At 45.6% G+C, this 11,687-nt stretch overlaps 1 protein-coding gene across 1 annotated transcript; it reads right to left on the bottom strand.

Annotated features, from left to right (window-relative positions):
* Positions 1 to 8,148: 8,148 nt before the first annotated feature.
* LOC107185902 lies at positions 8,149 to 11,478 on the bottom strand. The gene has a single exon (XM_015573676.1). The coding sequence runs from the start codon at positions 11,476 to 11,478 to the stop codon at positions 8,149 to 8,151; it is 3,330 nt and encodes a 1,109-aa protein (XP_015429162.1).
* Positions 11,479 to 11,687: the final 209 nt, after the last annotated feature.

Genomic DNA, 11,687 nt, shown 5'->3' with positions numbered 1-11,687 from the left:
ATATATATATATATATATATATATATATATATCTATATGTCTATACACATATATATCATATATACATAACTAGAGGGGAAATGTAATTCCCTTCCTACAGACAAAACAACCAGCAATTTTTCATTATCGTTCGACCTTTAGATATTAATTAGGGATCGGCGAATTTTACCGTCAGGTTACCTGAATAGAATCATAAATAACGGCAGAAAGTCTCCTTTCTTTGATGCGGAAAAATAAAAATGAGATAAACGGAAATCGCAAGGATACAATAAAGAAGGCAGGACCTTCTTACAGTAGGTAGTAAGTACAGGTAGTGTAAGTCCCTAGTTGCCGATCTCCCGTGACGAACTCAATACCGCTCGAGTTATTCAAAAGACGGTCTCATTTCGTCGGAAACAATGGTGAAATTTTAAGGGCGTGGTGGGGTGGTAGGAGACGTTAGAATGCTTTCGAATACACAGCCGGTAACATTGTGCCTCCGTCTACTCGTTTCCTTTACCACCCCCGAAACGAGGAGGGAATAATCGGGGATCGTTGCTTTTTTTTCCCCGTCATTTATTTACGAAACCGATGGCGACGGCGGCGGTCCGACCTTGAAGTTCGTAGTAAATTTAAGAAAGGTATCGAACCTAACGCATCCCCTCTCCTTTTTACTCGGTTCAACCCCACGGGTTTTTCCTACTCATCAACCACCACAACTGCGCGCCGTTGCTTACACGCCGACAAGGAAGTGAATTGCAATTATCAAAGTCTCTCCATCCTTCCCCCTGTTTCAACCCCTCCGTCCATGGTATACTCTAGCCCCCTTTTCTCTCCTCCTCGTTTCCACGTTCGCCTTCTTTCCCCCATCGGTCGTACAACTTGGAAATTTCATCCCCCCCTGTAATAATTTCGCCACCACCGGACCACTACCATTTCACCCCCCCCCCCCCCCCCCCCGCCCCGTCCGACGTCTTTGACGATCAAAAAGAATCCACGTGGCGAGGCGAGGGTCGAACGAAATATTTCGCTACGCAGCGAATTTCGTGAAATACTATTGTTCCATCTTATAAACGACGCAGTCGATCGCCGGAGATAACGATCATTACGAGATACCGGTTCCATCGGAGCGATATAATTCTCACGATTCCATACCTATTGTCGTCATCGGGCTTTTACTTGGAACGTTTTAGCAGATTAAATACTCCTACGATTACGGAACGTTATTTTATTTACGATCAATTCCATCGATGAAACTGTTCATCGAAACTTTCGAGTGGAATCGATATATCGAACTTTTCTGGAAACCGTGTCTCGGAGAAATGAAATATCACCATACCGGTGGATTCTACAATATACCGGTCGAACAGGGTATCGGGTATTGGGTAACCACGAGCGAAAACGTTCGTCGACAAATATAAATGTTTCGAATCCTTTCAACCGTCTCACCCTCGTTCTTCTGTGCGCGACAAACGCACGCGTGTATACACATTCTTCCATTTTTCCCTTTTTTTCTTTCTTTCTTTCTAGTCGAACAATTTCGAAAAAGGGGTCGACAACAATCACACCGAGAAATCCGCGATTCGGGAAAAACTTGGCCCGAACGGGGTGAAAATACCGTCATTGTTCCGGCCGTACCTCGAACTTTCGAAACTGGGGTGAGAATCGCGGAAAACGGCGCGCAACCCTTTATTTGTTTAGCACCCGTGGCCGGAGCGCGTGAAGCGTGCCGGGTGCGCGCCACGGGCACACGCTCTTACCGTTTCGACGGATTTCACCCCAAATTTTCAGCTGGCACGCACCCCAGCCGATTTACACAATATTTTGGAAATCTTTTATAAGATTTCCCCGTCCCTTCGTCCCACCTCGTTCTTCTGTTCCCCCTTCTCCCTTGGCTTAGCCACGCGCTCCTAGACTCTCGTCTGTTGTTACCGCCCCGCCTCCCCCTGTCTCCTTTCCACCGACCTGTCGACGAACGACCACGGCGACAGATGGATTCCCGTTTCAAGAAAATCGCCAACTAAGGGAATAAGGATCAAGAGAGAGGGAGAGAGAAAGAAAGAGAGCAAAAAAAGTTTGTAAAACGCGTCAAAATCGTGAAACTAGGGTCAATCCGAGGAAAGAAGAAAAAAAAACGCGAGGAATTAACATCGAGCATTGTGAATGGGTTTGGCCGAGCGGAAGGGTGAGACGATTTACGCGCAACCCCTTTCACGCGACACGTGCCTTTTAGTTTTTACACTCCTTTTATCCCTTTTCATTCTTCCTTGCGATGAAAACGCATAAACTGGGAAACCTGGATACGGCGATAGGTCAGCTTTTTTTTGTTCGGGATTGACCCGATTGGTAACAGTCACCGATTTGATTTTGTATGTATGGTGGTGTTTATCTGTTGGTAATACACGTTTCTGTCCGTTACACTCTCCCACAGACGCATATTCAACGCATCGCGATGCGTCACGAGAAAAGTCTGAACGCACAAAGGATATACATATATACATATACATATATAGGGTCATTCCACGCGAAATCGGACAGTTTTTGGAGCACCATTTCGGATTTCGTTCAAGTTTGGATATGTTGTAGTCTTTAGCGCTATATAAACGTATCTCGAAGGATTTTTGAAAATTTTAAAAATTGTTGATCTTACAGCTGTTTGAAGTTTAGGGTCATCCTTTTTTCAATATATTAACTATTGAACTAACAAACTGATCGAAATGAGCTTTGCGTGTACTTATAGTAGAGACATAAGAGTATGAAATATTGTTTTAAACAAATGCCCTGTTTTTGCACTAAGGAAATATTTAAAACTTTGAAAAAAAGTGAAGATATAGCCCTATTTGTCCTCTTTAAGGACATATCTTCAAAAATATGGACACATTAAAATTGGCCATATGACAATTGATTATACTTAACACTGCGTCGAAGCCGATCGATTCGACCGGCCGTGCCGTACCGGCTAACCTAGTACCACAGGGCTTGGCCGGTCGAGCCGGTGCGCTTGGACGCAGCGTTCACTTCAATTAATTTTCATTTGGCCAATTTTAAAGTGTCCATATATATACTATATATATATACACAGATATATGCATATATTTACACGAGGTGTGCAAAACAAAGCGTGTGTGCGTGTGTGTACATAACAAGCGATCTCCGCGGGAAATCGGCGTAGTCCCGTCTAATGACATGCAGATGAGTAAACTAAAGTTTATGGACAACTATGACAGGGAATATTAAAACGGACGATAATTACGCATGTCTGGTATCGTACCGTAAATATCCGAGCTGATTGTTTTGTCTATAGGAAGGGAATTACATACAGTGTGTATTTGCGTCTCTGTGTGTGTTGGTACGAGAGAGATAGGAACTGTTCGCCTTCCGCGTTCCCTTTTCAAACCGTTGACTCGGGGCCATCAACCGAAAGGAAAACTCCGATATAGCGCAAGCGTTTCCACGTCTTCGTGAACGCGTGTGCTCCCTCTCGCTGAAAATTGACCAACCCCGGTTTTCCTTTCGTTTGCCCATAAAATATTATCCCTCGCCACACTCACGGGATATCGTCGTGAAACAGAAAGCCCTCCCTTCCTGCGTCCACGTCGCTCCACCCCCCTGTTTCTTTCTCGTTATATTCTCCGTCCCTTCGTTTCTCTCTCGACAATTTTTTCATTTATCGAAACGTGTCTCTGGAGCGATGAAAAAAAGTTTCGTCAAGGAAACCGAATACGGCGGTGTTTGACTTGTGTACCTATTGTTCGATGAAGCGACATAAGCGTGGGACACGCGAGCAATTTGTCGCAATTTAATTCAATGATCGCGCACCCCCGTGTCGCCCCGTATTGGGAAACCGTTCCTTGGAGCGGCGCTCTTTAAAACACGGAAACAGTGAAATTGGTCGATCCGACGGGACAGGCAGTCGAGTAAATTGAATTATACAAGTTGATATCGTGCAGCGGTAAACGGGGGGTTGAAATTTAATAGGAAACGTAAAACGGGTCGGCGGACGCCCCGGTGAAACGATGAAGGAAACGAAAATCAAACGGTAAAATGAAATCAAAGAAATAAAAATGTCACTTTATTCGTACATTTCCCGATCACACGTTGCGTGAGTCATCGGTAAATTAAAGTAAAGAAAAAGAAATATACAAAATAATGTACAACCGGAAGGTAACGGTAAAAACAAAATAAGAAGAAGAAGAAAGGAAATATCCTTATGTCGCAGTCTTATATAAAAATATACGATCGATCTTGTATCAATAAATCATTCGAGGTTAGTGGTCGTAATGCGTGTATAGACGGCTATGTATATATATAAATGTATATATGTTCTCTCCGACTATGTTGAGTGACTAGATCAGCGTTCGGAATTGTAAATCGTCTCGAAAATGACTAGATACGCTTAAATTAATTTCTCTCAGACGCGCGGAACACGTCGCACGAAACGACACGCCTCTGGAAAACATGTACGCTCGTAATATTAATAATATAATACAGATCACCTATACATATAATCTTAGTCGATCGTATGAGAAACGCGCTCGATCCGTGACGTATTTATTTATAAATAAATGTATATATATATATGTATATCCTTTCAATAATATATATATATAATAATATACATATATATATATATATATATATATACATATATATCAATGATCAATATACTTTGTATTTCTTTCTTTTAATTTAAAGGGGTAAAATTTGATTTTGCGCTCAATTACGTTAGTCAAGGCAATACTAAATTTCGGGACGCTTTGTTCTTTCGCAGTTACATTCTTGAACCCGGGTTTACATTTGTCACGTTTTCCCATGCCAGTGGAATTCGACTAATACAAAGCGAAAACAAAAAAAAAACATAGATTCGTCTAGGATGATTCGTCCGTGAGATTCGATCGGATAAACAGGAAAATGGATCAGATCTGGTGACACTGAATCGCAGCCGGCACGCGGAAACCATGACGCCCCCGGGTTTCTGTGTGTGTGTGCTCCTCGTTGCCCGATTTATTATCGACTGCGAGTCGTTACAATAATTAAAATCTACGACCCTCGTTGCCGCGCACGGGCCATTAAGTGCACAATACGCGTATTTCCATGGGATGCAATTAAGAGGGTGCCGATTTACATGGACGCACGCGTTTTGCATGTCACCCGTGCGTTCCGTTCGTGGGGTGAGAAAAATGGACAAAAGGGGGGGACAGAGAGAGAGTGGCAGGCCAGGATCCCTGTGCACTCCGCCCCCTCTTCCCCTCCCCTCTCGGCCCCTTGGTCGTTTCTGTTGGACTTTTTCGGAAAAATCCCGGCCAAGGTCGCGACCTTTTCCTCTCTGACCTTTCCGCAAGGGGACCAGATGTAGGACCGTTTGCCTATGCCCATATCGCCTGCACAATGCCGCTAAAAATTCCATTTCCCCTATCCAAATTTTTCTCCCTCTCTCTGTCTGTGTCGGTAGATTTTTCTCTGACCGTGCTCTCTTCTCCTTATTTCCCTGCCTGCCCTCCCCCTTCATCCCTCTCCACGCGTGTTCTCTTTCAATGGACTCGTAATGGCCGATTCCTCCGGTCCCCCTACCGTCGAAAATATATGTTAATGTACGCGTGCGCGCATACTAATTCAGACGAATTTTCGCCCCGGAAAACCCCGAGCGTGGCCTGTTTAATGACGCGGGGCTCCCAAATTTCCAGCTGTCTCGTGGAAATTTTTATGGCCGCTGAGACAAAGGTCGCCCCATGGACTCGTGGTCGCTCTTTCTCGGTTTCGATGTATACATATATCTGTATGCATATATATACCATAAATCGTGATCGAGCGGAACGGGGCCTTAGCGAGCATTCACCGAAATGTTGAAAAATCCATCTGGATCCGTCCCCGTGACGATTTTAATCTGTAATGGCTGTTTTTGTCGCGATCGACATTCCTCGGATAGAGATTTTCCAGGGGGTGAAAAATCAAAATTTTCGGGCTGTTAAGCGAAAGAAGTGAACACGCGACACAAGCATCGTTGGGTCGTTGAACGGACAAGAGGAAGTTGTCAAAACGAGCCGCGTTTTATTTCATAATCCAAGGTCAACATCGCGTGGGCGTTGCGCCGAGGGCGGAAATGTAACGTGTGTGTTTGTTCATCGAAGGGACGAATCACTCCCCCCCCCCTCGCCGGTTGCAAGGAACCGTATTTTTGGGAGGCCAGTTAAGTTTTGGGACGGCTGCACATGCCCGGCTATCGGCTGGTCACTCAAAAACAGCTGTTCTTTTAGAACGCCTCGATCGAATGTTCGCTGACCGTTAACCGAAAAATGAAAATTGAATACCGAGCAAGATATAGAGTAATCAATAATATGTATAATATACAGGGTGCTCGAAAAAAGAGGTCTAAGACTTTAGGGTCTTATAATATTCAACAAGAGGAGCAAAAATGTTGAATCAACCTAGGTTCTAATATCGATCCTTTTGGTCTAAAATTACAGATGTGAGTTTTTAATTGAAATGGAAAGAAGACATATCGAACATTTGTAACAAATGTGAAAATAAAATTCTGTTTTTTTGATCGAAAGGATTAATTTTAGGACCTATGTTGGTTAGACATTTTTTATTCTGCTCGGTGAGTACTAGAAGCATGTAAACTCTTAGACAATTTTTTTTTAACATGCTGTATATATCAATGAGATATACACTTGTGTTTCTTTCGTTTGATTTAAAAGGGTTAAATTTGATTTTTGATTCTCAGTTTCGTCAGCTGCAAGGCACGCGGTAGAAACAGTTTCTTGCAAAAGGAACTTCACGTTTCATTGTATAAACGACTAGAATATGTAAATCTTACTGTTAGATAAGGTTAATCAGAGGGCCATGGCTTAAACCATGAATAGAGTAAAAAGTCGGATATCGTACAGTTAAAGCGTACTCTCGGGAGCGGACGTCGTCACGATTTCTCCCTTTGAAAAGATGTCAGGGGCGTGTTTATTTGATACTTGAGGTCACGCGAAATATCTATATATCGATAATATTTAAACTATTTGTTTAATTCTATGCGATCCATTGGCTGTGTATACGATTGTACTTTTGTTGCGAGTTATACTGTGTTCGACCCTGAGTTGATTGGCTCTCTCTGCGCATTGATATCTAAATATTGTAATCGTAGTTTTAATCTTGTTCGTTTCGCGATAGTAATTACGCTCCTCTTTTGTTCGTTTTTATCGTAGCGGGTTTTAATTGTTTTTCATCACTCTGTGTACTCTTTGTTACCGTACTTTACGCAGATATAAATACCTTCACTAAATCTTTTTTCCTCTATCGACTCTTTGTTTATATATTGCATATTGACTAGCACGATCGCGAATAGGACAATCGATCGCGTACTCTAATTTTTTCTATTCAATCCATATCCCTTCTGTTCCATGTTACTCGTAATTCCTGGACTTGAGCAAAAGCAAACTGGTATTACGAGGCTAAGTACAAATGAACCAAGGAAGTTGTTGCCCGACAAATTACTTAGATACGGTCGCGTGCACTTTGGAGGTCCGTCGCGTTTAAAATAGGAACTTTCTCGATCACCCGTTCGTGTTATATCATTAACTATTTACAATATAACGTTCCCGAACTAGAACAGTATTAACAACGTGGCTTTCAAACGCGGAACCTTTCTTTTCCCTCTTTTGTTGTCTACACGTTCCGGCGAGAAACGGGACTTAATCAAGGTATTCTCTCTATTGGCCATCTATAAATACTATGCGTTAAATAGTCATATATCGTCGTACAAAAACAAAGGTCACCAAGTTAGCAAGACAGACGAACGCACGAATATAATAAGGTTTTCTCAAAAAAAGCATACCTTCCTCCAGATGTCTATTCACTGCGCTGGAAAAGTTTCTCTGTCGTTATCGTTCACAAATAAATATCAAAAAACCTATTTCTCCGTTTTCTTTTCTCGATATCCTCTCGCGCGATCAAATGGTGAATCGGATTTTCCTCGGATCGGTACACCGACTACACCGAATTATTGAATGAATCGTAGTTCAGGAAAGAATCACGATATAATAATATATGAAAGATATAAACTTTCGCTAACTATTCTCCCTTACGCGTTAAATAGGAACCAATGACACGTGCTCAAATCGCAAACGCAGAAACGAGAGTTACGGCGAACGCGGCGACGATCGCGACGGTGAATCGGCCTCAAGCAGGGCTTAGGGTGAAGGAGGCAGTCAGCGCGTTGCTAATTCGCGATTTCACCGGTAAATAAACCACGGCCGGCGCGAATCGTTTGACCGAGCTGGATTCCTCGCCAGCTTCCATAATGTCCTGTTCCTTCATTAAAAACGGCTGCATGATCGTTTTATCGGGGTTCGAGTTCATGTCTTGGGGTAAGGCGTAGCTGGCGGGCATCTTATGTTTCTCCGCGACGTCCTTCAGCGTTCGGCTGAGCTGATCCTTTCGTACGCATTTGTTGATTCTATTCAAATTGGTCGTCGCGTAATCGTATTGCGTGCACTTGTACACACCCTGGAGGGTCACCTGAACCGCGGTGTCGCCTGGTCGTTGGTTCCTGATCGATTCGGGAATCGTTTGATTGGCAGTGACTTGCGGACTGTTTTCCACTCGGTCCTCCTTCGGCTCCTGATCGAACTTCTCTTTCACCTCGTTCAGTTTCTCCATGTCCAAACCTAAATTATTGAGAACCGGTGGCTGAAAGTGCGAGAGTAACGCGGGAAACTGATGAGCGGTGAGTAGATGTTGATGCAACATCTCCGGCTGATGAAAGCCCTGGGAACAGATCGGGCACTGAAGCGATTTCTCGCCCTCTATGCTCTCTTGGGTGTTCACGTGCGATCTTTCGTGAAGAAAGAGAAACGGCAGCACCGTCGTCGTGAAGTTGCAATACGAACAACGGTAGCTTTTTAGCTGTTGATCTTCCGATGATGATCCTAGGAGATTCGACAGCACTTGATTGCCCAGACCCGCGTAATCGGCTGGCTTCATTTGTTGCGGGATCTCGTATCCGTTTGGTATCTTCAAATTCAAACTCTGAACGTTCTTCGTGGTGTTCAGTGCTCGGTTACCCGATCTGGAGGTCGTTTGGTATTGTTGTTCCAACTCGCGCCATTTATCGATGCCGACCTTCCCGTGATCTCCCATCAGATGAGCCTTCAGCCACTTTATACTACGGAAACGTCTGTTACAAATGGGACAGACCTCGGTGAAATGAGTGAAGTATCGATGATTTAGATCGCCTAGCTGTTCCGGCTTTAGAGCATCGTCGGTGTTCGCCGAATCGTGTGTCTCCTGTTTGGTCGAGCTGGGTGTATTCTCATCCACGATGCCATGAGTATTATGCTTGTGAACGCGCAAGAAGTATTTGCTGCATAGTTCCTTGTTGCAGATGTTACAAATAACACCACCGATCTGGGCTCCGTTCTCGATCTCGATACCGTGCATTCTCTGCATATGGGTCTTCATGAAGTACTTGTTGCACAGCTCTTTGTTGCATATCTCGCAGTAGCTCGAGGTGGGCGTCATGGACATTACTTTCTTCTCTGTTGAAGTTTGGCTCGTCGGTGTTGAATTGGTCACGGTTGCGGTGGTGGTGGGAGTGTGAGGAACGGAACTCGAAATCGCTGGCTGATGATCCTCGGTGATGTGTCTTCGGAGAGCGTCTTGGCTCGGGTACTCTTTGCCGCAGAGGGTGCAAAACGCGGACGTCGCGGTTAACGGTGACTTATTTTGAGGCGAGGTGGTCGTGTCCTCGCCGATGGTACCGTGCTCCGTCACCATATGAATATCTAATACGGCTTTGCTCTCACATTCTTTACCGCACGCGCCGCACGATAGACCGTTGCCAGACTTCAATCCATTCAATTGCAAAAGCATCGTCTGCAACTTCTGAAGATCCTCGGAGATCGAATCGTTCCGTTGATCCGTACCATCCAGGTCGCTTCCTTGTTTCGGGGACTGTTCTTCCTCGGTTTCGTGCATCTTCCGACAATGCGCCTGATATATACCGATCGTTTGGAATCGTATGCCACACGGCTTGCACTCGTAATCGTCCCCGGATCGTTCGTTCGATTCCGAGCTACCGGCGTTCTCCGCCACGATCAAATTTAACGGGCTGGTTTGCACTTGGTGCCAAGTGGCCGCTGATCCTTGGGCACTGGGCGATTTCTCGTTGTCCTGTAGGACGATACCGTGTCGCTTCATCTTGTGCGTGCGCAGGAAGTACTTGTTACAGTACTCCTTACAGCATATCTCGCAGAAGGCTTCCGGATTTATGACCCCTAGACGACGCAGCCGATCGGCGTTAAATCCAGCGTCCCTTGCCTGCTGACTAGATTGGGGCGATAGGTTTCTGGGCGCTGGCACGTACGTTGCGTCCTCTTGTTCCACCCCGTACTCCTGTTTGAATAACATTTCAATACCGCCCGGGCTGTTTCTCGGCGTCTCTCTGTCATCATCGTTCTGCGAGAAATTCATTTGCGGCTCCTGCGATTGATCCGACAGTTCCGTGTGCATCTTTTGCTTGTGTTTGCGCACCGAGTCCTCGTTTTTGAAGCGTTTATGGCAGAGATCGCAGACTGCGGTCAACGTAGGCGGTGTTGCGGGCGGTTCCAGCTTGACCACGTTGTTAGGAAAGCTCCCCGGATAAAGTGTCCCGGGTATGTTATTGTCCGCCGCGCTAGGGCCAGGCGAGTCGACGTAGATCCCGTGCTTGTTCGCCTTGTGCGTCTTCAGGAAATACTTGTTGCAGAACTCTTTGTTGCAGAGATCGCAGTACGCGTCCGGATTGAAGATCCTGACTGGGGTCGGTCCCATCGACGGTCGGACCATCTGACTAGAATCGGTTAACGGGAACGCGGGCAAGGGTAGATAGGGCGTTAACGCGCCTGGGAAACCGGACAACGCTTGCAAATGATTTGGTATAGAGGGTATCTGATTCACGGGGCCGGGCCATAGATCCTCGTTCTGCGTCTGGATCTGCGTGTGGGATTGCATGTGTTGACCACCGCTTAGCCAGCTTGTCGCGAAGTTCTTTACGGTAAGCAGATTAACGGGATTCTCGGATTGGTCTAGTTGCATTGACGGTTCCACCTTGATCGCGGTATTCGTGGCGTTAGTCTGACTCTGACACGCTAGCTGAGTGGCGGGACCGTGATCGTTATCGAGATGCACGTTTAGCGTGTCCTTGCTGTCGAAAAACTGACTACAATACTGACAACGGAACTCGTTATTCAGGTACTCGTCGCGTATCGACGACAGACTCGGTATGGGTGACAGCGTCGACAGCTTACCTTCGCTGTCCTCGACCTCATCCTCGTCCTCGTTCGATTCCTCGTGCACACCGGTCATCAACGTGGAGGAGAACCGTACGGGGGTAGTTTGTTTCCGTCGCTTTTTCGGCCCGGTCAAGTCCACGTCGACGCGAAGACGTTTCCTGGTGTCCCCTCGTTCACCGCAACTCGAACCGTCGCTGTCTAATTCCGTCTGCTCCGATATCGTCGCCCCGTGCGCCATCGTTGAGGACATCGCGGCTGCTACGTGACAGACCCCGATCTTCTTACCCACGCCGTTTCTTATGTCTCGTCACCCTGTCGAACAAGATATCCATCCCCAACCCAGTTAGTACCGGCAATCTTGTAGTGGGAAATAATGGGACTGAACTGTTATTTGTTAATGAAAACGCCGGATACTGGAAATCGATCGATGGATTCTGTAATTTCATC

Source organism: Dufourea novaeangliae, unplaced genomic scaffold (assembly GCF_001272555.1).
Source record: "Dufourea novaeangliae isolate 0120121106 unplaced genomic scaffold, ASM127255v1 scaffold56, whole genome shotgun sequence".
Classification (NCBI taxonomy): Eukaryota; Metazoa; Arthropoda; class Insecta; order Hymenoptera; family Halictidae; genus Dufourea; species Dufourea novaeangliae.
Note: the sequence above shows the minus strand (reverse complement) of the source record. Positions and strands in the feature narration are given on the sequence as shown.

Bases quoted from the DNA above. Each gene is read 5' to 3' on its own strand.
- LOC107185902 (XM_015573676.1), bottom strand. From the start codon at position 11,478: ATGGCGCACGGGGCGACGATATCGGAGCAGACGGAATTAGACAGCGAC.